At 39.9% G+C, this 27,976-nt stretch overlaps 1 protein-coding gene across 12 annotated transcripts in view; it reads left to right on the top strand.

Moving 5' to 3' along the window:
• Positions 1 to 27,976, top strand: part of FTO (FTO alpha-ketoglutarate dependent dioxygenase) — a 391,784-nt gene that overhangs the window by 201,170 nt on the left and 162,638 nt on the right. For 4 of the 12 annotated variants that reach the window (XM_075940288.2, XM_075940290.2, XM_075940285.2 and 1 more), the window contains one exon: positions 17,248 to 17,325. The exons of the other annotated variants lie outside the window; for them this stretch is intronic. In XM_075940288.2, coding sequence (XP_075796403.2) covers positions 17,248 to 17,325 — 78 coding nt within the window. The remainder of the gene's footprint in view (positions 1 to 17,247; positions 17,326 to 27,976) is intronic. 12 annotated transcript variants of the gene reach the window in all.

The following is a 27,976-nucleotide window of genomic DNA, read 5'->3' as shown; positions in this document are numbered from 1 at the left end:
TTCCTTATGTTATGTCACTCACTTCTCCATTTAGTTTCCAGCTTTCTAAAGAATCTCATGAATGGTTTTAAAGTCTCTGATAATGCATCATTTGTCTTATTAAATTAAACTAAATGAGTTGAGATGTGTATCATTAGCTGGGGAGATCTCCAAAGGCTTTTCTTCACCTGGAAATCACCACTTTTCTTTTGTTAAACAAAATAGAGGCCTCTTTAGAGACAGGGAAAGAATAAACAATTGTAATGACTGACATGTCTTCTTAGGGTCCTTTTAGTTTAACAATAATTTCCTAATATACCAAATCATCAGGGATTGTTACAAAAAAGACTTGTTTTGAAAGGAGTCTGGTTACATTGTTTCTGGCCTTTGCTTATTACTACCAATTTAATCAGAAGCTGGAGCCAGCACTGATGTGGTAGACACAGTCTAGTCTCTGACACAAAAATGCTAAAGTACTTCGGGGGCGGGGGGAAGCTTAGAAGCAGACAAAGTGCAGACCTCCTTAAAACTAAACACCTGAAAGAAAATTTCAAGAGCATGGTGTCTTGAAAGCTCAGAAAGAAAGTGTCCCGTGAGTATTAAATAACCATAATCCTTTTTTCCATTTGATGTTTCCAATCCCAGTGACCTATCTAAGAGTCTCATCCATATGATCTACATAAACAGACTGTTACCATACACCTCACTTTACCTCATCAAAGCTTCAGCTAGATGTCTGGAATGAAGCATTGACTATGGTAGCCATCAAGCATACAGTGGTGAAAGTTATAAAACATCCGCCACAGTGCTAGCAGTGCTGCCCGTGTTTTAGAGATCAGTCTATTGTGTACTTTAGAATTACATGAGAAAAATGTGCTTGGACAGGAAATAATTAGCACTTGTCAAAGGGCAGGCAATAGGCTACAGTATTTTACTTTCAGCAGGCTATCAGGGGATCAGCTAGATTAGATAATAGATTTTTTTTCCTCTGTAAGTTAAATACAGATGACTCTAATTACCTTACATTGCACATTAGAGAGCACATTATGAACAGTACAACTTGAAGAAATTTAGGTCAACTAAGAGAGTATCTGGCAAAAACTTTACTGTGCACTTACTGTTCTCTTAGAGTAATATAGCCATTCTGTTGTTTCAGCAGGTTCACTCGTGGTACTGATACGATAATTTTTTTTAAAACAATTCATGATTGAAACAGTGACACAATTGAAAGGTGATTGTGTTTTTATAGGTGAGTGAATCTTCCTCACTGAAGTATCAGGATTTCACTAGTGTGCATTTTTGTCTGTCCCTGTGGATTTTGCTTTAGTTATATATGAGTTTCTGTGTAATGAATTTATGTTACTGCACCACAGTTCAGATCACACAGTATTACACTGAGCGTTATGACCTGCCATTTTGCATACTGGTAACCTGTAATGCTATCTAAACAGGACTTTCAGGGATGCAAATTAATCTGTATTGAGTGGTAATGATCCAAAATATCTCAGGTAGGACTATATGAGTGTACTATAAGTGTTAACAGAAATGGCCCAGAGTTTCTAAAAGCTCATATTTGTTTGTACTGCTTGATAGTGTCTGATGGACAGGTTGTTATAGCTGTTAAAGAGCTGCTCGAGCCCTTTGAACTGACCCATTCTTGACCTCGGGTTACAAAAGGTCAGTCTTCAGCTAATAAAACAGGCAGAACCTTAGCATCTATGGTAGTGAGCAAAAGCTAAAGAGAACAGCTGTGAATTTTGAACTGACCATGCAAACTGGTGCAGGTTTTTTGGGGTCACCATATGATAATGAAAATTATTACAAAATTATATGGATATTTAACTGCATTGTGGGCAAGAGAGGGCAGAGTCTAATGTATTGGGTTTGATAAATGAAGTGTGAAGTTACCCATCTGTCCCTAGACAGCTCTCTCTGTCTCTGTCTCTCTCTCTCTCTCTTTTTAACAAAAGGGAAACATTTTTAAAATAACCATGGTACATATAGAATCATTGACCCATGCAGAGAGCTGGACTAGATTAAGATTTAATGGTGACCATGGAAGAAATTATCATTTGAAAAGTGAGACCAAAGCAGAGGAGGCAAAAGTACAGTCCAAGAACTGCACCATGGTACTTGTAATAGTTTAATAATGTTATTGTTATTTTCAAATATATATTTCTGAACATAGAATTCAAGACACATTTATAATAAATATGGAGTAAGAAGGAAGGTGGCAAAGTTATGGCATGTAATAATAACTTGAAAAATGTTTGTTAAAATTGTAGAAGTGAATGTTAACATCTTTCATGTCCCAGAAATGCACAGGAGAAGGGCACAAAAATCCATGCCTTCCATTCCTTTTTCTAAATATTATCTTTATACTATGTTTTCTTGAAGATTTCTTGAACTCAAACTTTTCACTGAAATTCTGCTTTTGTGTAAAAATATAACATTGTGAATCAGATTCTGATTAGTTTACCTAAGTAAAATCTGCAGTAACCTGAGATTATAATCTGGAGCTGTGATATTCAGTGTTTGGAGAGAGGAACATAACGAAGTTACCAACATGACCATAGAGAAAGTAAAATTGCCTTACTGTTTATTTTTTAAAATAGTAATACTCAAACGTCCTAAAGTCCATAATTTAACATCAATTTTGATATAGTGAAATCACAGTAAAGATTTTATAAAGAACTAGGGGGCTGTGCCCCCTGCTTGCTATGCTCGCCAACCCCCCTCTCGCTGGTCACTATCATGGCCAGAGAGCCTGTTACTTCTGCACTGAGTCCAGCTGTGCTCTCCATGGCCCTTCTCCATCATTCGTACCCTTCTCCACTCCTGCTCCACCACACCCCTCTGTCCGAACTCTCTTAGCCCATTCCACCTGCTCGCACCCTTCAATCGCCAGCCATCAGCCACCCCCCGCACCCTTCCCGCTCCTGCCCCACTCGCCAATAAAATAGTTGATGTGCAGAGTTCACAGCCTCTCCTGGCAACTGGTACAGGGAACAGCTATGTTCTGCGGGCTTATGGGCCTCCCATGTAACTGAAAACCAAGCACAACCAGTAAAATGGGGCCCAACTCCAAACGAATCCCTTTTGTTTCGGGTGCTCCTAGGCACCCGGCTCGCTAGCAAGGGGCAGGGTCTGGGTAATGTGAGAGCAGCCAGGCAGGGCCCCAGCAGGTAGGGGGCAGTACTTTGTGTACAGAGGGGCAAACAAAGCACCCCCAGAAGGTTAGGCCTTCCCAAAGGGGCCCAAGGGGCCCCGAGGCTCAGCGGGGCATTTGCCAGAGAGCTGTCAGTGCAGGGGTTCTGCCAAGCTCCTGGGTGTTGCTGATCAGGAGGCCCCTCACTATCTGCAAACCCACAGCCCCAGCCCCTCACTGTGGGGCAGGCCCCACGCAGGCCATGTCCATGCTCTCAATCCCCTGCTGGATCTGCTCATGGTCAGGGAGGCTCTCTGCCATCTTGAGTGGGAAGGAACCCGCAAGACATGCTGCTCTTCCCACCCTGAAAGCTGCAGCATGGGGTCCCACCAGGGCAGCCAGGAGGTACTGCTAGCACCAAGCCTACTCGCTCTGCACTGGGCTGCCGGGAGAGGTGCACACCCAGAGCTGAAAGGGTGCGGGGTTGTTGAGAAGGCAGGAACTAGAGGAGAGAGGAGGGATTCAGGGGGAATGAACTGGGGCTGCAGGAGAACTGGGAAAGGAAAGAGAGGACAGAGAGAGGAGCACTGGAGAGGAGGGAGGCCACATGGCTCCCGCCTCCCATGGCCCCAGCAGTGGGTCTATAGATGGAAGAGTGCATCCTTTTTTTTCTACTTTCCCTCATATAAGAGTCCTCCTTTGTTCATTACTTTATCTTCCTGTTTAATTTTACAAGCCTTGAGAAATGTAAGTTAATCTCACAGGCAACCCATTGACTTTCCCACATTACGACTGGAATCAGAGAAAGTAAGATAGGCCAAAACTTAGAAAAATGTAGAAAAAAAGTAGAGATCCATGGTAATCATAACAATGAAGTACAAAAAATAATCATAATGTCTTATGAGGCTGCTGGATACACGGTATTCCAGCAGTGAGACATTGAACCCTAGTCAGATCTACTGATTTCCATGGATGCGCTAGTGAAATAGCTCCTCCACTACCGAAGGATCAGTAGTAAGCCTGGATGCCAGTATGAATGATGGAGTGGTTTGACTGTTATAGAGATATTATTTCACCCCTATTAATTACCAAATCAAACACAAAATTTGACCGAAGTTTTTGTGTAGACCCTGAAGGCTTTTTATGTAGATACTTGTTTTTTCAAGGCATTCATAAATTTCTAGGCCATCTGAGAAGACCTACTCTGTGTTTAAACATTACATTAATCTGAATCAGTTAAAATTCTCCAAGACCCAGTTAATCAAAACCTCAGCGCAGATTGGAATTCTGAAGTGCTGTACATTATAGCTATTGCCATTTTAATAATATTCTAATATTTAATTATAGTCTAAAGAAGGGTGCATTGGGTTTTGAAATTGAGCACTCCTTACAGCTGACATAAAGATATAACATACTGGTTCTGCCTCAGCATAGAGGGAAGGATTAGACGATGTCTTGATATCTCTTCCAACCCTATGTTTCTGTGATTCTTTAATTAGATTATTGCCTTGTTTTTCTTAGCTGGTATTGTACCAGCTACTAATTTAGATAGAGCTGAGGTAACAAAGGGCCATCCAAATTATTCATCCAGATCTTGGTTCCAAAAGCACATTTGAAGGCCTCACTCATGATTCATTTATGATTGATATAATCATTATTATCTACTGACCTTGCATGAAGCAATGTTCTCTGACAATGAATAGATGGAACAGTAAGGTCCTTATCAGATGATGACATGTTTGACCAAGATGAGATATCAAGAGAGTATAATCAGATACTAGTCATACAGCTGGTTTAAGTCTGAAAAATGGTCTCATACCTTCCCTTCCTTCCACTTTGGTTTCAGCCCCAGCCCTTTGCTTTCCATGTTTGTCACAACAGGAAATGAAAGAACTTAGATTTCCAAAAATGGTCCTACTTGTCTGGCTGATCAGTGCCTATATGCAAATGTTAAATAAGAATCATTGTAATGTTGCTTACTTTCTTTCAAGGCATGGCATTAATTTGAAATACATTTACCTCAGTTGCACGTTACACTAGAGTTGTTTATAACTCTGCATTAGTTACATCAGAAATATTTAGACTAATAGAAATACTTAGATTATAAACTTTTGGGGGCAGAGACCATCTTTTGTTCTATGTTGGTACATAATTGAGGCTCCTAAGCATTATTGCTACTAATATAAATCTGACATTCAAGAAGCATTGTCCGTGTTAATAGGGGCTGACGGATGAGTGGGAAGGTATGGCTTATTTAGTTGGTTCATGGCATGTGAAGAAGGTCCTAAGGTTTTCTTTTTTTTTTTCCTGCTTCTTTTTTACAGTAGAATTTTAGAACTTGTCTACACAGAAAGATCCTCTGAAAGGGCAGAGAACTAGTAGTTACTATGTTAATGGAAGTGGTAATAGCCTGTATTGTGGAGCTAAAATGCTGAAATAAGGTCCACTGGTTAGGACGGAGGTGGACAATTTATGATGGGGGAACACTCCAAGAACTTGGGAAGTGGTCAAGGGCCGCACTCTTCCATATTAATGGAGGAGGTGTGGGATCTGTGATGGAGATTTGGTGCAGAACAGAGCTTGAGAGAAGGGAGTGGGGTGCAGGAAAGGGTGTGGGGTCTGGGAGGGAGTTTGGGAGAAGGATGAGGTGCAGAAGGGGGAGCAGGATCGAGGAGATTTGGGTGCAGAAGAAGAGGATTCTGACCTGGAGGAGGCATGTAGGAGGGAGTGCAAGGTACTAGGAGGGGTACTGGCCAATCTGAGCTGCGAGATTGTACTGGGGGTAGGTGCAGTCTGTAAAACCTCTCTCCTCCTCCCCCATGTGCTCATAGCATTCAGAGTACGGAGGGGGGAGTGGAGCTGGGCAGGCAGCATTCCTTTCTGAGGCTCCTGTGGGCTGAATCCAGTGGCTTGGGGCTATATTTTCCCCTCCCCTGGGTTAGGACATTAGCCTGGGCCTTTGAAGTCCCAGGGTCAATTTCCTGTTCTGGCACAGACTTCATTTGTGACTTGGTCAAATCACTTAAGACCAGAACAAAATTTTTGAAAGGTATTTATGTGCCTAAAGATGCTGCATGGGAATTTCAAAAGTACCTCGGTGTCTATCTCAAATGTTTGGCTTAGTTTCTCTCATCCTTAGTTTTCCATCTGTACTTCAAGATATGATGTGAAGATAATGTATTAAATATTGTGAATTGCTTAGATACAGTATTAGGAGCTATTTACATATCCAAGATGGACAGATCTCAAGTACCAAAGATGCAAAGCAGATTGAATACAGGGAAGATTTGTATTCAGATTATTTTAAACTCTCAGTTTTTCTTTGTTTTCATTAGTGCCTGATGAACAGGTAGAAGAAAATGTCTTTATTAGAATTCAACACTCCAGCTTCTTAAATTGAGAGCTCATTGTGCACATCTGACATCCCTCAATCGGCTTGTCTATATTACAAAAATAATCCAGTGCTGGCAATGTGTGTCAGTATCACTTGCTGTTGAACTGGTGCTGAAGAAGTGTTACCTGCAAGTGTACACAAGGATAGGTCCTAGTCACTATTTTGGAAACTGGCTAACAAATCTCCAAGAAAAGCAAAGAAGGAGTAGGTTTGACATTCCTGGTTTTCTTAATTATTATTAAACAGAAGCAATATTTCAAGTCTCCACTATTATCAAAAGCAAATTTACGGAAAGCGGTTTTCTTAATATCACTTATTTTAAAGCAAAGGTATTTTGTGGCATGGGCACTGTGGTAGTGTGTGTTGTACATATATCATGAACACTCTGTAAAGCAGTTCAAAAGTACAAACAGATAGATTTTAAATGATTGTACAAAACTCTGAAACCTCAGTAAGTTGTCAATCCTCTTCATGGTATGTTTCGGGGTCAGCTGTGTCTGGTGACCTTTGCCAGCTTTTCTGCTTCTTGTGACCCTTCCTGTTTTCCGCTTCAGTCTTTCACCTGTTTCTTTTATTCAAAAGTCTTTGAACCAGTCAGGCCTGGTTTCAGAAGATCGTGCAAGTATTCTAAAGAACAATGGACCTGTGTATTGATCTGCAGTGCAAGGACACCCAAATGAGAGCTTCTGTCTCGGTAGAGAAGCATGTTGCAATTGTTTTGTGGAAGCTGTCGACTCCTGATTGCTGCCATGCAGTTGCTAATCAGTTTGGAGTGGGGAAGTCTACCACTGGGGCAGCACTTCTGCAAGTGTGCAGGGCAATACATCATTTTTTGCCGCGTTGGGACTGTGACTCTGGGAAACATGGATGACACGGTGACTGGCTTTACTGACATGGGCTTTCCAAACTGGTGGGGTAGTCGATGGTGCACTCATTCCAATTATAGTGCCATGCTACCTTGCCTCAGAGTTCATCATTTGAAAGGGGTACTTTTTGATGGTGTTTCAGGTGCTTGTGTGTCAGTGTGAGGATTTCAGACATAAATGCCGGATGGTCTGGAAAGTGCATGATGCATGCATCTTCTGAAACAGTGGCCTGTACAGAAAGCTGCAAGCTGAGATTTTCTTTCCAGACCAGAAAATTATGGTGTGGGATGTGGAAATGCCCATAGTGATCCTAGGTGATCCAGCTTACCCCTTACAGCCCTGGCTCATGAAGACTTACATGGGGCACCTGGACAGCAGTAAGGAGCAGTTCAACAACACTCATGGTGTCAGAGGAGCCCACAGGGCCTTGAGTATCAGGGAGGCTCTGAGGAACCTCTTTGACAATGAAGGGCACTGACATTTCTGTGTTTTGAGATTGCTTCCCTGCCTTATCCCACTGTTCATTCTGAGCGAGGCATTCCCATGAAACCAAGGGATGTTACAGGTTTCCACAGGGGCTAGAGCAGGCCGGTCAAGAGGCAGCCCGAAGGCTGGATCCAGCCTGTCTACCACTTTTATCTGACCTGTGGATTGCATCTGGCTGCTTTCTATTTATATCCTGCTGTGCATGCCACCAAATTTCCAGGCAGTGGCTCAGGCAACAGGAACCTATTTAAATGGCTCATGGCTTACGGTCATGGCACTCTCCTGGCAGGAGCCGGAACCATGAGCCCTTTCAGTAGCTTTGAATGGCTAGGCAACTACAAAAGCAGTTTCTCCTCTCTTGGTGTTCACACCTCCACATCTGCCGCTAGAAGTGGGCCACATCCTCCCTGACTGAATTGACCTCGTTATCTCTGGCCTTCCTCTTGATTGGTACTCCTTTCTTTTCATGTGCCTATATATTTATACCTGCCTCTGGGATTTCCACTACATGCATCGGACGAAGTGGGTCTTTGCCCACGAAAGCTTATGCTCCAATAAATCTGTTAGTCGATAAGGTGCTACAGGACTTCTCATTGTTTATGCAGATTCAGACTAACACGGCTACCCCTCTGCTACTTTAAATAGCCTCAGTAACCCCGGGTGGCTGCCAGGCAACACGGTAGCGGTGGGGCCAGGAGCCACGAGCCCTGTGCTGTGTTTTTATATCAAACCCTCTGGCCCCAGACAACTCTGGGGGGAGACTGGTGCCGAGATCCGCTCCTTCCAGGGATGAAACCGGCCTGTGACCATATACCAAAATTCATTAACTGGCCCCGCTGCAAAAATTTTATTGCTCACCTCTGGGCTACAGCGATAGATATGGGTTCTGTCACACACAATAAATTCATGGAAACCTGCATCAGTTTTGTCTTTATTGATCTCTTTCAATCAAAGTCACACGCAGACGGTGAATGCCTGGTGGTAAGGTAGAGAAACGGTAATTGGAAAACCTCACAATTGTGTTAATGTCCAGCTGTCAAATTGACAGCTGACATATCCCCCAGTGAAGGTTAAAAGGCAAACCCAGGCTCTGCTTCTGGATGTGAGCGGGGGGATGCCTCGGTCCTTTTGCAACCCAAATCTGTGCTGCTTTGGTTCCAGCAGCACAGGTTGAGGAATGGTTTGGAGAGGGTCATACCATAGCAGTGGGAAAATGGCAGCCCTCCATGCAGTCTTCATGAGAAAATTAATAAGTACCTCAAGAATAACTTTGACACTGTCTCCCAGCAGGGTTCTGTTGATATCTCTGTACATCAATGCCATCTTTGCACATAGTGCAGACCCAGGGAAGGGTTAGCCAGCTCATGTAAACAAAGCCCTTAGTCATCCTGTGCTGCTGCCTACCCCACCCTCTCCCTGCTGCAGCTGAGCTGCTTACTACCCCATGCCGCTGCTCACCCCCCACCCTCTCCCTGCTGCAGCAGAGCAGCTTACTACCCCATGCCACTGCTCACCCCCCACCCTCTCCCTGCTGCAGCAGAGCAGCTTACTACCCCATGCCGCTGCTCACCCCCCACCCTCTCCCTGCTGCAGCAGAGCAGCTTACCACCTTGAGCTGCTGCCCACCCCACCTCCTCCCTCCTGCAGTGGAGCAACTTATCACCCCACACAGTTGCCTGCCCCACCCCCTCCCTGCTGCAACAGAGCAACTTATTGCCCCGCTGCCCGTTCCCCTCCCCCCCCAATAGAGCAATTTACCTTATGTCTCTTCCCTTGCTTCATGAACTGGCGTCTCCTACCTTGCTTCATGTTCTGCATCCATTTGCTGAGATTCCTCAGGAGCCTTGAGACTTGAGAACAATTCCTGGCTGCCTGCTGCACCCATTGACCCTGCAGTGAGCCCCTCTTCCTCATCTGCTTCCACGTCTTCATCAAGAACTTCTGCCTCCCCGTTAGCTCGTGTTTCTGCTGAATCTATGCTATGAGAAGTATTCACAGTGTCGTTGGTTGTAGACATGGGGTCCCCACCCGGGATTGCGTCTAATTCTTTATAAAAACAGCATGTCTTGGGTGAAGCAGTAGACTGGCTGTTTACCTCCTTCACCTTCTGGTATGACTGTGGGAGTTTCTTTATCTTTTCTCTGCATTGCAGGGTGTCAAGGTCATATCACAAAGGGCTACAGAAATGTGACTGTACATGGCCCAGTTCCTATAAGTCACTCTCAGTTGTGAAGTATCAGAGGGGTATCCGTGTAAGTCTGAATCTTGCATCTGACGAAGTGGGTCTTTGCCCACAAAAGCTTATGCTCCAACACTTCAGTTAGTCTATAAGGTGCCACAGGACTCCTCGCCACTCTCTCAGTTGTGATTGCACTAATTCTTCACTCCACGTACTGATAAGGTCCAAAAGCTCTGGAGTGTTCCACGCAGGAAAGCACCTTGAGTGATAACCACCTCTGTTTCCTGGTGAAGATGCCATGAGGTGCAGTACACACTGTGCTAGCCAGTAGGAAATGGATTTTAAAGTTTCTGGGGTTTGCAGATGGGAAGGGAGCATTTCTATTTATCTCTTTATGTGGCTGCAGAGCAGCAGAGTTCAAAGTGCTGGTCAGAAAGCATTGTGGGAAACATCTTGGAATTTAATAAACTTGGAATAAAACTACTATAGTACACACGAAATGACAGTAAAGGGAGGGGGAGAGTCAAAAGTCCCTTACAGAGATGAAAGTTTTTTATTGTTGAAACTGGGTATTTTTCACAACTTTTGTGTGTTGCGATGTGAACATTCTCTGGGTTTTGTAGCCAAAAAGGGTTTTTTTTGGTGACAAAACTTGCCAACGTGGACAAGCTCTTTGGGAATTAGTAATGAAACTCAAAGCCTTTCATCTCCTTTCACGAGTTCAAATGTAGGTCAGGTTGCTGGTTCCAAAATGTAGTTCCCTTGGATTGCTGTTTGATGGCCTATGTAAAATGCATTGATTCTTCAGTCATAGCAGGCAAGTGTATATTTAATATAATGCCACTGTCACAACACACTCTAATTTACACCTTTACTGTTTTTTTCAGAGAAGCCAAAAATCAAATGGACATAGCAGCAGAACAATGTGTCCTGTAACAGTTGGTTTTTTAGTAAATGGGTGTCTTGCACTATTGTTGCCTGCTCTATGCCTTCCATATGGAGAGAGGACATCAGTCTGTAGTCGTCATAAAGAGCTTTCATGTGTACCGTATTTTCCGGCGTATAAGACGACTTTTGATGCTAAAAAACATCCCCCAAAAATAGGGGGTCGTCTTATACGCCGGGTATACAGGCGGCGGGGCAGCCCAGGCGCGCCGGGGCTGTCCCACTGCCGGGGCGTCCTCAGAGGCTTTGCTCCCAGTGTCCCTGGTCTGCTGGAGACGGTCCCCAGCAGACCAGAGGCACCGGGAGCAAAGCCGAAGCGGCGGCGGGGTGCCGCGCTTCTGAGGCTTTGCTCTGGCAAAGCCTCAGAGGCGCGGGACCCCGCCGCTGCTGCGGCTTTGCTCCCGGTGCCTCTGGTCTGCTGGGGACCGTCTCCAGCAGACCAGGGACACCGGGAGCAAAGCCGGGGAGGCGGAGGGGTGCTGGGGTATAAGACGAAAACCTATCTTTTAACTAAAAAATTAGGGGGTCGTCTTATATGCCCAGTAGCCTTATACGCCGGAAAATACGGTATGTAAAAATGTGTGTATAAATATGTGCAGATATCCACATGTATCACATATATACTGGTGATAGCCATATCAATAGTGGACAAGGAAGGAAGGCAACTTCCGTCTAGAGACCAGAGGCTGGGTCTTAGGCAAAGAAGACTGGAAATAATTTTTGAGAAATTATATATTCCCTGTAACTACAAAGATGGTATCTTTCTAATATATGTTCAGTTCATTGTTAGCTATGTTATTTAAAAAGATAAGAACTAAGAGACTTCTTATATAAGCAGCGTTGTTTTCATATCCATTGTCTTATGCAGGGGATGTCTTCCAACCATAGTTTAGGTATTATTAAGTGGTAGTAGAAAGAAAAATACAAGTTGAACCTCTCTAGTTTTGTACTTGCTGGTTCCACTGCTTTTGTGGTCCAGCATAATTTTAGTTAGCTGGATGTCTGCTTATTGTGGGTAGATTCAATTTTCCCATGGTCCGGCAAAATTAGTTTAGAGCCACCAGTTCTGGCTCTCAGTGTTCTTTGCTGTTATTTAGCTCTAATGTACCACTAAGTATGTCTTCTAAGACATTGGTTTCCAACCGCCAGTCCACTGCTCCACAGACCGGTGCCAGTCATGAACCGTTGACTGCTGAGCTATGGCTTTTGGGAGCTAAGGCACACCACCCAGCACCTCCCATCCCACCACAGCTGTTGGGAGAGGTGTACTGGACTAGAAAGGTTCTACCAGTACTTTAGAACCCATTGAAACTTCTTTGGATCTACAAAAGGAAACCTTTAGAAGGAAAGCAATATCTTCAACTTACTAACAAATGTTCATAAATTGCAATACCGCTGAAATTTGTCTTGTTACTGTATTGAGTATACTAGAAATTACCTAACCTGGGCTAGTGATGAAGCAGAAATAATGCGGGCAAGAAGCTTATTAAAGAACATTAATGAAGGGCTCAGGTGTCTTCTAGAAAAAGAATTGCAAAATCACAAACAGGCAGTTGGAAATGGATCAAAACCAATTTCTTAGTGAATATGCAGACCATAGAAAAATAAGTTTGGGACAAGGGTTAGGCAATTAAAAGCAGACGTCATGAAAGCTTGAAAAGAAAGAGAGAGAGTCGCTTGCTAGCAGAGAGAAACCATTCTGAGACCTTTTGGACCTGATATTGACAGGGTATACCAGAATAAGATAGACTTGCAATTTTTTGTATCAGTTACATTTGTAAAGTTGAGGTAATTGAGCTTAGAATTTGGCACAAAATATGTTGTGAATAAAACAGAACAAATAATTCATTATATCAGTTTCACCTCTTTCTCTACAAATTGTCTTTGAGTAGATTGCTACCTTCTCAAATTTATTCACTATTTGAAATTATTGGTTAACAATTATGGAGAAGAATTCTTGGTCTGCAGTTTGTTTGTGAAGAGATCATTGCAAGTATGTATCTGAAGCTGAAACCACATTGGTTACTTTTGATTGAACACACTGCTCATTTAATATGTATCTGGTTCCTGGATGGATGAGAGTAACTTTTTAGAACTATGCTCTCAAGAATGACTGATTATGAATTCAGAATTTACTTGCTGGAATTCTCCAACATTTGCCTAAAACTTGCTGTTTCTACAAACATTCCTGCCAGTAAATAATTTGCTAGAATATCTGTGGCAAGTGAACAGAAAAGTGTGACACAAATGCAGTCAAAATAATTTTATTTAAAAATTAAAACAAATATTCACATTTTTTCTGTATTCACCTATCTTTAGTTTTCCAATAGTTTGACCAATCTTGACTAAAGAAGGGAGGTGTTTTACTCTCTACTAATTACAGCATTTTAACAAAGGCTATGAGTGGTGGGGAGGGGTTTGTCTGATACTGTGGATATATCTTAGAAAGCTAAAATGTCTTTCAAGAGTTTTCAGATCCTTTAATAAGAATGATTTTTTACCATCTTGGTCAAGGTTGATTTGAGGAGATGCCCTGGAGATGAAAGGTTAACCATTTGTCCCTTCTGTAATAGATTAATCACTCACTTTACACTGTGTTTATCTTAGCAAATAATTTACCACACATGAAGAGTAGTAATTTTATTTTATATTAGAGAGTCCCAAGTGTATTTTAGACATATCCCCTTCAATGTATTTTCCAGGGTGTAGATAAAGCTTAAATTCATCTGTCAGTTGCAAAGTGATAGAACTTTGGTTGAGTTATTAACAGCTTTGCTTGCCTGTAGGTGACACTGTTTCATCATTTATCTGAACCTTGTCCAATATCTTGTCTAAGGACAAAAAAAGGAGTTACATTAGAATAATTTGAGAGTGATTCAAATAAATACACTGCATTAATGGTCCTTCCGTCTTGTTAAGAGAGCTGGAGTATTAAGTATGGATGGATAAATGGCATGTTATCCTTTTCAAAGACGGCAGCAGTTTATGAAATTATTTCTGATTAATTAGCTCACCAGCATCTCTACGTCTGTTCACTATCCCCTTGACAGACAAGATGCTAAAAAGATCACTCTACGGTGTTTCCAAAGGCTAATGTAATAAACCTGGAGGATAATACACTAGTGGAAAATCTTAATTCACTGCTAAGTTGTGGCAATATAAAAGCAAAGTTAAAATGTTCTTAGTCATGCAAGTCATTTAAATTAATAATGTGTGCTATTAAGTGAAATCTCAGGGAGGATTTTTTTCCTACAGGAAAAAGGATACTGCTTACAGAGAAAATGAAAAATTCTATGAGGCTTGAGCAATCATCTATCTCTAAGCTACAGTGTTCATACTGCCAGATGTTCAGGTGCTGCTGCTGCTTTGACATGTATATCTCTCTTCCAGGCAGAAAACAATATATACATCAGCTCAAATGCAAGGTGGCCTTGCCAGCAAACGTACCTCCTCCTCCTGTGACACTCATCCACTCCCCATCAGAATGTGTACATTAGAAGGAGATTGTAATTAACCCCTGGAAAGAATAGGTTTCACTAAAATGATGTGCACAGTAATGATATTGTTAGCTTCCTTAATTTCCAGTTTCACCATCAATTATGCCATGTGTTTCATCCAGTTGGTGCTACCCTCCCAGTGTTAATTATAACCTACAAGACTGTTACAGTTAATTTTATGGCAAGCATATTGTCTCTTCAAGGCTTCAGAGAAGCTCATAAATTATCTTGAAGGTAAAATGTAACTTGGGGAACTAGTTATGAAAATTCCATCCATCTCGCTTAGGAGGTGCAGCTGCTACTGTCAGCTGCCTTGCTGAGGCATTGTGAAGGAATTATGGTGGGTCAGGTTTAAGACGCTAGGCCCAGACTGTCACTGAGGAGAGAGGCTGTCCTGGCCCTGTCAGACAAGTACCTGCTGCCAATCCCTGGTGGTTTCACTTTGCAGGCAGTAAAAGTCAGGCAGTGCAGGTGGATGGTCCCCAAGCTGTCTCTATTCATTACTTTACAGAAACTTGTTTTAGTTAGGCAGGTACGGAGACCTTTTTTCTTCACTGTTGTCATGATGTTAGGCATCATCTGCAAAGTCTGAGATAGATAACTTTATAAATAACTCAGTGTTATGCTGGGGTGGTGGTAGTGCTGGCGAGGAGTGTGAAGGAACGATTAGCAACACATACACATAGTAGCCCACTGGGTTGTAAAATGATTGTTAATTTACTTGTAGGAAAGGGTTGGTTTGGAGGAGCACATCTGTTCCTTTTTTATTTCACATTCATAATATTGTGAGGTGAGATTTAATTGCTGAGTAATTTGTATGACAGTTTGGCATTACATAAGCATGTTTTTATATTGGGATTATTTTTATGATGTGTGTATTTGTTTAATTTTTCTCTCAAAAGAATTGTAAACTCTGTTCAAGCCTTGGGGCTTGAAAAGGAAAAAAGGAAAGGGCTCACAAATAGATGAGATTTTCATTAAGCTATATTTGAATAATTACTGTAGATGCCCTTTTATTGCTGATGGCTCTTCCTTTGAAATTCTGGATCATGAGTTAGTTTTGAAAGCTTTCAAGCTTTGGGAGTGCCCTTAAGCATTTGTCTTATTAACTACAGGTCAGGTTTTCTGATGGCGCAGTTTTCTCTGCACTTTTATACCATTCAAAAGTATCTTGTATTTAGTCACTGCCATCTTCCCCTGATATCTACAGCAGGGAGGATAGATGAACACTCCAAATCGGTGCCTGTGGAATTCCATGTACTGCAGATGCAAATACACTGGGCCATTGTGAATGAATAAATGAAGTGAACTGACTTAAGGAGAAAGCACAATAATAGAGAATGTCCGGGAGAATTAATCATAATATGCAGTTTGTTCATTCAGTTTTCAATTATTTTGATCATTTATAATGTCGAAGAGCAAATTTTTCAAAATAAAGATTTGGTAAGTGATTCCTTAGTTTACAAGCACTCTGCTTCTAAACCTTTGCAAAGTGGGGAAAGGAAACATCTGCACATAGCGATTCATGAAAAGTACATTAGTTATGTGCTACCATATATTCATTGTCACTTTTTTTTCCTCCTGGAAATTCCAGGAAATGTGTCTTTGATAAAATTAGAGGTCCATTTTATTTTTGGCATATGCCATTTCATGCTATATTGTTACACCCTGCCAGCTTCTTATATTTAACTCCTTCTGTGACAAACTGAAGTTTGCAATGTTGTAACCATGTCAGTTCCCGGATATTAGAGAGACAATGTGGGTGAAATAATAGCTTATATTGGACCAACTTCTGTGGATTGAAAGCTTGTCCCTCTCACCAACAGAAGTTGGTCCAATAAAAGATATTACCTCATCCACCTTGTCTCTCAACTGAAGTTTGACTTCTGACCATCAGTGTATGAAAATCATCCATCAGTGTCACCAAAATAGTCCCAGTGTTGTGGCTCAGTCTGTATTCTGATTGAGAAGGATTAAAGATGTCTTTATTGATTAGCAGTTGTTAAAGTATGGTTGTCATTAAGTTTTGGATGAATTTTCTTTGGAAGACAAGGTTGGGGATAAAGCAGTAATTTTTAAGATTGCTGGTATCCAATACTGGTTTAAGAAGGACTGATCAGACTAATGCATACTTCAGAGGGGTAGGTATATTGACTTAACAGAAAGAAGTGTTAATGAAGTCTAATGTCTTGATTCTTTTCTCACATACATTGGTTTTACATTAGTGTAACTCCACTAACTTCAGTGAATTTACCGTTGATTTAACCTAGTATAACAGAGACTAGAATAAGATAAATAAATGTCTTTCAAATGGTCAAATGAGGGTTTCTCAGACTTCCATTTTAATACTGTTTCAGGAGAGAGATTTGATTGGAAAAATACTTTGCTGACTGAACTTGCTAAGCAAAACTACCAGCACAGAAGTGTTTGTTTTTAAACATAAAAATATTGTTTTATGCAACTGAAAAAGAAAACTGTAGCAGAATAAAGTGCTTTTGTGTCCTTGCACTGTATAACCTGAGGACAACTTCAAAAGAAAAACTGTAACTTGGAAAGTGATTGAACTACTGATATTATGAAGCCATAGGTCATTTGGGAAAACTTATTAAAGTAACTTTAAAGGGGAGAGAGGGAAGAGAGCCAGAAAAGTGGCTGTCACAAAAATCTGCTGTCAAATTTGAAGAGTTTTTAAAAAATTACTGAAAATTTTAGAGTTTTGACTGGTGAGGGGTTTTGTTTGTTTTTTAATGCAGCTGGATTAACATCATAGAACAAAACTGCAGCAAAGGAGTCATCATATTCTATTGGGTCAACAAAAATGAATTTTTAAGGTAGGGCCAATAATAGGTCAAAACACTTTTGGGAAAATATGATTTCTTTAATGTGAAAGGCTCTTATTTATAGGTATACGGTTTGTAAAACCAACTTAATCAAACATTTTTCTGTGCATAAAGGAAGTCACTTTTGGAAAAAAATCACTGTGATCCAGTGGCCTTTATTTAAATAAATGATATTCTATTATTGTTTAATAGTGTGATTAATCACAATTTTTAATAGTTTAACAGCCCTAGTTATTTCTTGTCCCTCCCATTAACTGCCTATCATATTGCTTTTTGTTTACTAGCATTGTCAAACCTTTTTTTCCTTTCCTCTAGTGAAATGAGAAATAAATTTGTCTCATTTACCCCTCTTCAGAGTTTCATGATCAATTTCTGGGAAGTAGGTGTCTTGAGACATTTTACAACTGGTCTTGAGTCTACAGTTTAAATTTTCTTCAATATATTTGCATAATCCATGTTATATGGTCGAGAAACAAGAATTTCATTATATAGCCAACCAAAGTTTAACAAAGCAGTTATGCTTAATGGTACTCAGGTGCCTATAAGTGGTCCCATTGAAGGAACGTACCTTGTAATAAAATCAATGGAACTGCTTATATGCTTCAGTTATACATGTGCATAAGGCCCCAGTTCAGCTAAGCATGTGCCTAACCTTAAGCACATTTTTAGGTCCCATTATCAATGGCTCTTCAGTCAATTTGGACCCAAGCACATTTTTTAAAAACACGTGCTTCAAGTACATTGTTGCATAGGCACCCATATGCTTCACAAATCAGGATTACAGTTAGAGATCTGCTTTCTCATCAAGCATTTTCATAAAGAATACTGCTCTGTATCTATTTGGGATTCACAAAGCTGTTTATAATATTCTACCTTTGTTTTATGAAATACAGGTATTCCTCTCAAAATTTAAATTAACAACTAAAAGATGTAAACTTTTTTTGCCATCATTAACAATTGTTTCCACCAGTGTAGTGGTTGATCCTGACAAATACGAATCAACCTTTGCTAAGTGCCTTCAGCTGTTATTGAAGGAAATAATATTAATACAGAAAGTCTTTTTAATTTCATCTTCTTTGTTTCCATGTCATATGATAAAAGGAAACTTTTAAGAAAACTACAAATGGTCAGAAACATTATGAAGAAAAAGATGTGTTCTTTTAATTGTAATTTTTTTGTAACTACAAATTGTGGTTTAAATATGCTTAAATGTCATTAGGTGCCATCAATTATGAATCCTAAAATAGCATTCACCTTTCATTTTTAATCGGCTCACTTTTAAGTCAAAGCCTTAGATTTATTTAAGCATATCATTTTCTGTTTCACACAAAAATATGTACAAGGTTTATTGGCATTTGCATGAAAAAAATAAAAGAATTTTCTTGTTTTATAAGAAATTTAATACACTCTCACAGATGGTCCCGCTCAGGTGTGATTTTAATTACGAGATACAACAAAGCCCAGCACAGTAGGAAGTCTCTTAATAAATGTCCTGAGGCTTTTGTCTTCACATGTCAAAAAGCCTTTTTATTGAGCGATTAAAATATTTTCTTTTATTGGCTGATTTTAAAAATGAACAAAATGCTTGAAAAGAAATACAAGGGCTTCCAGAGTTCAAAATGTATTGATTTAAATTGTTTGGGGGTTGTGAAAAAGAGTTTTATTTTGGAGTTACTTTTTCCCCTCCTCTCTAAATTTGCTTTTCAAAAAGCATTTGCTAGACAAATGTGTTAATAATATATTTTAAATTGTGCAGAAAAATGAATAATTTATTAACAAATGAAAATGTGTTCTCTTTACATACTGTGCTTGATTTTGGGTTGTCACTTTGCTTAGCATTAAAGAGAGAGGTTTTGTAAAACACTATATACAGTGTCCTGAAAGAAGACAATAATGAATTAAATCCAGCGATAACATACAGCTTCCACTAAAACACAAATGATATGGGCTTATTTTAAATATTAGTAATATATTCTAATAATTTTATTCTGTCTCTCCCTCCCTTAGTGGGGAATTATAAGGACTTCATGTTAGGACCTCAGTGTCCTGACATGGTTAATTGTCCATAGATAATGGTTATCAGCAATAGCTATTATAAGCACCACAGCCTCACTGTTGAGGGCTTATTAAGTGTTTGCACTCTCAGGTGCAGTGCACCTACGCTCTTCTACACAGAAACAAACATCTGTGTTTTCTTTACTGTATTATACATCACGTTCAGTGCCTCGTTTATTATAGCAAAGCTAATGATGCACATGCAAACCTTTATGGCTCTTATACTGTGATAATATATTTGCTATAGATATGTTTCTTTAGCTTTCATAAGCCATTTATCTTTGCTAATATATCTTAAGAATGCTACAACTCTGAATTCTGTTACGTGATGAGTGTATTTAAATAATGTTTTCTTTTGATGGTCAGAAGAAATAAGTAGAACTAATTATGTTGAGTGGCTAGAAATGCAGAAATTTCCTGGTTCCCAAATTCTGTTTCATAATATGTGAGAACACCCAAATAACATCAAAAGCTAAGTATTACGTACAGCCTACTCTATGAGCCTCAGTTAGCATGGACACTTCAATTAACAGGTTTTTTTTCCTTTCATTCTCCTCCCCTCTTCCCCCTTTTTATTGCTTTATATTTCAAACTCTGTGCAACCCTTACTCCATATTTGTCATCTGAAGAAGTGGGTTGAGCCAACGAACGCTCATGATACTATTTATATATTTTTGTTAGTCTCTAAGGTATTACAGGACCATTGTTGTTTTTTATGCTTGTTAGGGACACAGTTATTAATAATCATTATTCCAAATCTGGGAAAATGAAAAGAGTGAAAATAATGAGCATATAAAAGTAACATAGTTTGTGTTTTCTATGCAGTTGAATGAGTCTCATGGGAGGAAGTTCCTTCAACTTTAGATAGTTATGGATCACTTTAAATCATGGTTTGGAAAATGCTTTACTCCTTACACATGTAGCCTAGGACATAGCCTATGGGCTAACTTATTAGTTTAAAGTTAGCTTTTAAGTAAAAAAAAGATAAGATATGTATAAAGCAGTAACGCAATAAGCCTCCAGGCCCAAACCTGTAGCACATTAATGTAAGCACTTAGCATAAGGAAGTTAAGGTTATAAGCTTTAGCACAGGGTTACTGCAGGTCAGTTTACTTAAGTTATAAGTTGTCACGAGATGCAATTTTGCAATAAACAGTTCTGCTGAAATGTTGTATAAAGTACCGATATTTATCTGCAAAAAGTTAGTTTGATACCAGGGCTGCTAAGCGATTAAAAAAATTAATCGAGATTAATCGCGCACATTGCCTCTTTGAAACACTGCGGTGGCATTTCAAAGGAGTGGTGCTGCGGAAGCCCAGGATTAGCTGTAGTCCCCATCTGATCCCGACTCGGTGCAGCCCTGCCCCTTGGAAAGGCCACCTCTGTGTATCCAAGAGGCAGCACTGCAGAAGCCCAGGATCAGCTGGAGTCCTCAGCTGACCCCAGGCTCAGTGTAGCTGCCCCTTGGAAAGGCCACCCCAGTGTTTTCAAGGGGCGGCACCGAGGGATCCTGGGGTTAGTTGCAGTCCCCAGCTGACCCTGGGGTCTGTGCAGTGCTGCCACTTTGAAGCACCATGGTGGAGCACAGAGTCAGCTGGAGACTCCAGCTGATCCCAGGCTCCTAATACTCTGCCCCTTTGAAGCCCTGGAGCAGCACTTCAGAGGAGCAGCACAACATTAGTGCCTGCAATTAACACGTTAAAAAAAATTAACGCGTTAATCTTTTCCTGCGTTAATTGCAGTCATTAATGCACATCAATTGACAGCCCTATTTGATACGTTTCAGTATTGTAGGACAGAAACATCAGTAAATGCTTAGCAACAGGATTGCTGTAGTAACTAATTTTATGTGCTAATTAGATTAAAATAATTAATATACTATCACTGCTTATGTATAAAGAGCTCAATTGCATTTTAAAATGCCTGATTGATATAAGGGCAGCATTAGGCTCATGCTCACATATTGTGTTGAGTGTTGAGGATGTGAACATTGATGGGCATGGTGATAGTAGCAATCACAGGTTTTATTATTTGCTATTTTTGAAGTCGTGTGATTACACAAAAATCTTTTTTTTAAGTCAGTATCCAGCCCTCATGGCTGCTGAGAAGACAAGTAAAGAGACCCCAGATTTATTATGCTCTGTGGTCATGATTTTTTGGAACCTGACTCATAAGTTTTGAATGCTTTTTGTCAGTGCTGGAGGCACAGTAGGAAAACTGTGACAGTCTGCATCAGACCTACTTGAAGAATAAATATCAATGAAGAATAAGGAATAGGAGTATGATTTTTGTTCAGGGAAAATCATAGAAGCATTTCCTCTTATTTAGTGATGTTTAGGAGCTTTTCATCTTTACTGAATCCCTGGCAGACTCTTGTGGTCTTAGTTAAACTGAGTCTGAAGGCACTTCTGAGCTATTTCAGCTACAAGTTTCGGGTCATAGACTCACTAGCTAATTTGACATGGGTATAAATTAGGAACTCTTCAGTAGAAATCAATGGAGTTGTACCAGTGTGAGAAGAGATTCTCTATTGTAAGGCTATTATAAGGAACTGTATTCTCATCCTGTATTCCAATTTATCCTGTGTTACAAAAAGGTGTAGTAGAACCTATGGATTTGGAGTGTAAGTTCTGCTGGCTTGTTTCAAATTATTGATTATTTGCTGAGCAACAGAGGGCTCGATGCTTTAGAAAAATAGAGGATGATGCATGCCCCAAGGAGTTTACAGTCCAATATAATGAAGAAAATTATTCCATTTTTCCTAATCTTATATTAGTTCTCTATGGAGAGAGCAGTCCTCTATGGGAAATAGTAGAGTAGGAGATAGTATAAAATTGGGTTTTTAAATACTCTGTTTATTATCGTGCCGCTCCTCAATGAATCCTGCCCCATCACTGATGAGTAATAAGAGGCCAACAGTAGTCATGGGTTCCCTGAAAACGTGGCTTCTCGAGGAAGGGAGATGTATTATGTGGCATGTGGAGATACACAGTTTCTGCACAGACATCCCTAACCACTGGCAAACCTTAACTGATCTCTTGTTTTTAGCTCTCAAAAACCCTTTGCTTCCGCTGAGGAGCAAATCTTGCTCCACTTCAAGAGAAGAAAACAGTCCAACTCTTGGCCACTACACAGAAAAATACATGCAAAGGGGTAGAAGGATACATCATGCACAAGCTCAAAAGTTGGGCTCAGTGGCCTAATATTCAGGGTTGCTGAGCATTTTAAGATCATCTCATAAAAATGAATTTGCCTGTTTAGAGCTCACTTGTAACTTTGCCATAAGCCCCGAGTTAAGATGGTAGTGCATATTTATAGACTAGGGATCACAATCCCCAATCTAGTTTACCCTAGAAGGAAAGTAGTCTGCCTTATACCTGGCACAGATTATTTCTTTTGTGCTGTGATAATGGCACTATAGAGGAGTAGAGTCAAAGGTTCTCCTCATATCCATCCTTTTTTTAATGAATCTGACTGAGAGTGTAGGCTGGATATAAGCCTGGAAGACGTTGCTCTCCGCGCAACACTGCTATTAGCTGTGAGTAACTGATGCAGAGGAATAAGGGGATGTCTTAAGAGCTCTACATGCTTATACAACAGACCACTTTGTGGCTTTAATATATATATATATATATATATATACACCAGTAATTTTTAGTGCTTGTGAAGGAAGATGGGTTGGCAGTCCTAGAGACTGAGGTCCTCCTTGAGCAGTTATGGTATACCTGTTTTCCTCTTAACTTTTAATGTTACAACCTAAAATAAAATGTTATCTGAGAAACGTTGAGAATCTAAAGGCTTTAAAACAAAAAGTGTGTGAGACTAATTCAAGCATCACACTGTTGGTAACCTACCATTATTAAATTCATTAATAAAATATAGCTGATCTTGATATGTATTTTCTATCTCCATTATAATCTAAACAAGAAGCATTTCGCTCATGAAAGTAAAAGTTTTTCATCCTTTGTTGTCAGATCCCACAATTTTCTCTAAAGAACTCTTTGGTGAAATAGAAAACTAATGCACTGAGCCTCTGGAATTGCAGGCTTGTAATTTAGAAATATCCATTTTATCCCATGTAATTTCTTCACTAAGATTCCTTAGTCTGAATCTGATACAGGTAGGAGCCAAGGCAAACAGTAACCATTTATAGTCATTCAGACTAGTTTGGGTTTCACTATAATGTAAAGGAAAAAGAGCTCTTGGCTTCTTTTCAGGTGTATTACAGGAGTAGAAAATGCATTAAAATTTACCATCAAATGTTGCCACATGTTTCTAGAACAAGGTTTTCACAGTCCAGAATGAATACATATCTTGAGTTCTCCAAATTGCAGTATTAAAATCTTTGCAATTAACAGTGAGTTGTAACAGTTTATTTTTAAGGGAAAATTCTGGCCCAAATAGAAGCACACGGCTTCTGTTGAATTAAATTCTTAATTCTTTCAAAGTCAGAGGCACCTTTATGCAGGCACTTGTGACACAAAGATGAGGTCTCATAATAAGGTTCATGGGATGGTCTGTGCACAGTCATGGACCCACTAAGACAGCAATGACAACAATGCACTGTGTTACACGTAGCTGTAGAGAAAAAGAAAAATGTATGTGGGCCATTTACAGCAAGATCACGGGTATATATTAAATGACCATTCCTTCAAAATACTGTCAGTAGTGCTGTCTATTATGTGTAGTAATGGTAGTAACTACTACAACAGACAGTAACTGTTTGCAGGATTAAGTCCTAATTTTGTTTCTGTAGACAACATACGTGCAGTTCCAGAGGTAGTTATACAATAGGAATGTAAAAAATATAGAAAAACGTTAACTGTGTAACTGATCAAAATTCTGCCAGTTATATGGCTACATGCTTTTAGGGGATGCAGTGGTAGGGAAGGAAGGGCCGCTTCCCTTCACCGTGGGCTTTGCCTCTCTCCCAGCTCTGGCAACTGGCCCCTCTGCTGTAGGTTCCCGGCTGCCAGCAGGGTCCAAGCAGCTAGCCCTGCAGTCGTGAGTTCACGGCCACCAGTGGGGTCCTGGCAAGTGAGTTTAACCATTTACACAAGCTTATTGGTTAAATGGTTAAACTCTAACATTTCTATTATAGAGTACTAGATTCTGGCCAAAATGCTTCATTGTTTACCACCACTTACTCAGCAAATTTTTTTAAAAAAGTAAAGAAACAAATTTTGTTTTCCAAAACGTTATGAAAAATATTGAAATGAGTTCTGTCTTGACTTAGTCAGGTGACTCAATTTGAATAACTCCCTACTCCACCCACTGTATGCACGTCCATTAAATACGTGCTGTATTGATGAAAAGTATGACCTCTCACTTCCTCCTAGTAAGCAAAGTTTGCCAAAACATAATTCAGAGTCTGCAGTGGACCAAATCTCAGTAACTTTCAGATGTAGAACTAGGATTTAATTTGTTTCAAATTTTCCCACATAAATATGGTTAAAATACTTAGTCTGTCTTTGTTGAAACATTTTGACAGGCTTTGATGAATGGTGTTATAATATATAATGATTTTCATAGAAGCAAGTTTGGGGTATTTGTGTGGCTAAAATATACATATTTTCTTGGTGGAAAAAGAAAGGTGATTGACAGTGTTTTGGTTTTTACATATGAGAAAAAAGATATAGAAAAATATATTTTGATAAAAACAGTAGTTGTAACAAGAAGGGTAGTGTAGCAATTTAATAATTCTGATATATCTATAAGAAGGTGCATAAGTCAAACACATATTAACTGTGAAAAGTCATGTTCAGTGGAGGTGTTATGATCAGGAATGTACAGGTGAGAAGGAGATGTGAAAAATGTTATAGTGGGAAGTTATGTATGGAAATGATAGACAAGCTGTAGCAACCTAATGAACATACATATCACAATACAAATTAATTATACTACTTCATAAAGGAGGGGGGGATCCAAAAAACTGGATACAATGTTTCCACTAAAAAATCATACTTTGGGTATGATTAAGAGCAGTGTTCCCTCTTAGCTGGGTGGCAGCACAACTTCACAGGTGATTAATGAGCTCTGCCCAGTCAGAGGCTCAGGGCTGAGGGAACACTTATTAGGAGTCACGTGCTAGAAAAGATACCGCATGATCTGTTTTACCTATTTCTGCTGCTTTAAAAGAATTTCAGTGGATCCAAAATTGGATTACTGAGATGGATTTTAAGGACCAAAGTAAGACTGTTCTTTGTACTATAAAAATTTACAAAATTCACTTTATCATCCCTACATATGTAGAGGAGCAACGTAAATTTGCCTCAAATAAAAGGTTTTGTCTTCTCTATGTGGGAGAAATCCAAACCAGAATTAACAATTCGTCACTTTTGGACTAGCCCATTGACACTCAGCCTGCCTGAGATATATGCATTTTCAGTACCAGTGTGAGGAACTAATTTTATGGAATTAAAATTTAGCAGCATTATGACAAAATCGGAAGTTTTTACAGTATTATTCCCAATAGCTTCTTAACAATTTAGAAATGGTCACTGATCATCATTGCTCCACTCTGGTATTAAGGAAACTACATTCTATAAAGCCTGTTTCAGTTAGAAAAGTATTTACTCTAGAAGCTGGACTCTTGATTGCCTTCCAGGTAACAGGTAATCAATAAATGAACAATTTAATGGACTAGAGTCCAGCAAATTAATATCATTCTAAGTATAAGGAAACTAAATTTGAAGATATTCCAGAAAGAAAGAATCCCCAAAGCCCAGAACAATGTTGAAAAGAATACAGTTTTAAAATGACAAAATTAATGCTTTTGATATCAAATCTTCTTATGTTAAAAATTGGATTATAAAGTAGGGGAATATTAACAAAGATCTGTGTGCTTCCTAAAAAACATCTGTTAAAAATGTCCACTGAACACTGCTACCTTTCTGATGATCTGCACATTTCACTCTGGGGATGGATAACCTTAAGATGACCTTTTCACATCTGGGTCATGTCCTAGTAAAACTTGTCTTTTTTTCCTAAGACTTCAGCTGGGCTGGCATTTCTGACAGACGTGTAAACAGATGCAAGCATTGTTGCTAATGACAGGTGATTATAAGTGGCATGGGTGCCAAGGTAATTAAACCATGCTTTGACAGGAACATTTGGTGATGTAGTATTCCAGCATTAGAAAAATTGTTACAACACATTTTCCCCTGCTAGCCTTCTCCTGAATACCATTAATTTTGAGTGCTTGGCCATAGGACTCTGAGATCTTAAACATTGCTTACTGTCTGAAATACAGAACCATTTAGTGCAGAAAAATAGGGGAGATGGCTAGTAGTAGCTAAGAGTGGGTATATGAACAGAATTTTGCACTCTATAGATGAAGCATAGTTCTAGGAAGCTCTTTCATGTATAGATGCAGTACACTAGTTATAGGAGCTATGTCATCCTGCTTTAATTAATAATTATTGTGCTAGATTTGGTAATGGCTACATTATTGTGTACATTATCTTTACTGCAAACTGTGTTTCTTACCAAATATCAAAAATGTGTTTTTATTGCTGCATATTACAATTCCTAAATCTGTTTAAAAGCAGAGTATGGATCTGTACCCCACAAAACAACATAAATTATTCTCAAATTAGAAATACAACATAGGCTTAGAAACCATAAATCATACAGTAAATACTATATAACTTTTATACTGTGTAAGCAGCGTATTGTCAAATCTTAATGGTTTGCTTGTTCAAATGACTTTATGCCGCTTATTCAGATACTTCTGTTGATCAAGGTTTTTTTCTTTGTTTTCTATTCAAAATAGATAAATCCTAAGTATGAAGAGTTACGAAGGGATCTCATAAAACTGAGTGACTGGACAAAAAAAGGCAGATGAAATTCAATGTTGATAAATTTAAAGTAATGCACATTGCAAAACATAATGCCAACTATACATATAAATGTTGAAGTTTTAATTAGCTGTTTAGCACTCAAGAAAGAGATGTTGGAGTTACTATAGATAGTTCTCTGAAAACATTCACTCAATGTTCAGTGGCAGTCGAAAAAGCTAACAGAATGTTGGGAATCATAAAGAAAGGTATAAATCGGGGGTCTGAAACTTTCGGCCTGCTGTCCATGCCTGGCCAGAGCAATTGTGCAGTCCCCCAGGACTCCTGGGGGAGAAGGAGAGCCTGTCTATTACTGTTCCCAAAACCCCACCCCTGCTTACCATTGCGCTGCCTTCTCCTCCCATGGCATCACTTTCCCCAAGGACTTAGCTTTGGGATCACTGGAAGACCTGATGCAAAGTGGAAGCAGTGGTCAAAGCCCCCTGCACTCCCCATGGGGCAGGACCCACGAGGAAGTTGAATGCACTTGCTTCACTGCAGAGAATGCTGTGGGACCAACTGCTGCTGCCATGCCACTCCAGGGCCTCCTCCCATCTAATCTCCAAAGCTGTGACATTGAGGATGGAGCACCATGGGGGTGAGAAAGCAAGGCAGTAGCAAGAAGGTGCAGGGTTTGTGGAATGGTAATGGACATCCCGCCAAGACTTCCAGGTCAGATTGTGCAATTGCTCTGGCCAGGGATGGCCCGCGGTCTGGGAATTTGAGACCCCTGAGATATATGATAGGAC

The sequence above is a fragment of the Pelodiscus sinensis genome, chromosome 12 (genome assembly GCF_052426305.1).
Source record: "Pelodiscus sinensis isolate ZL-2025 chromosome 12, ASM5242630v1, whole genome shotgun sequence".
NCBI lineage: Eukaryota > Metazoa > Chordata > Testudines > Trionychidae > Pelodiscus > Pelodiscus sinensis.
Note: the sequence above shows the minus strand (reverse complement) of the source record. Positions and strands in the feature narration are given on the sequence as shown.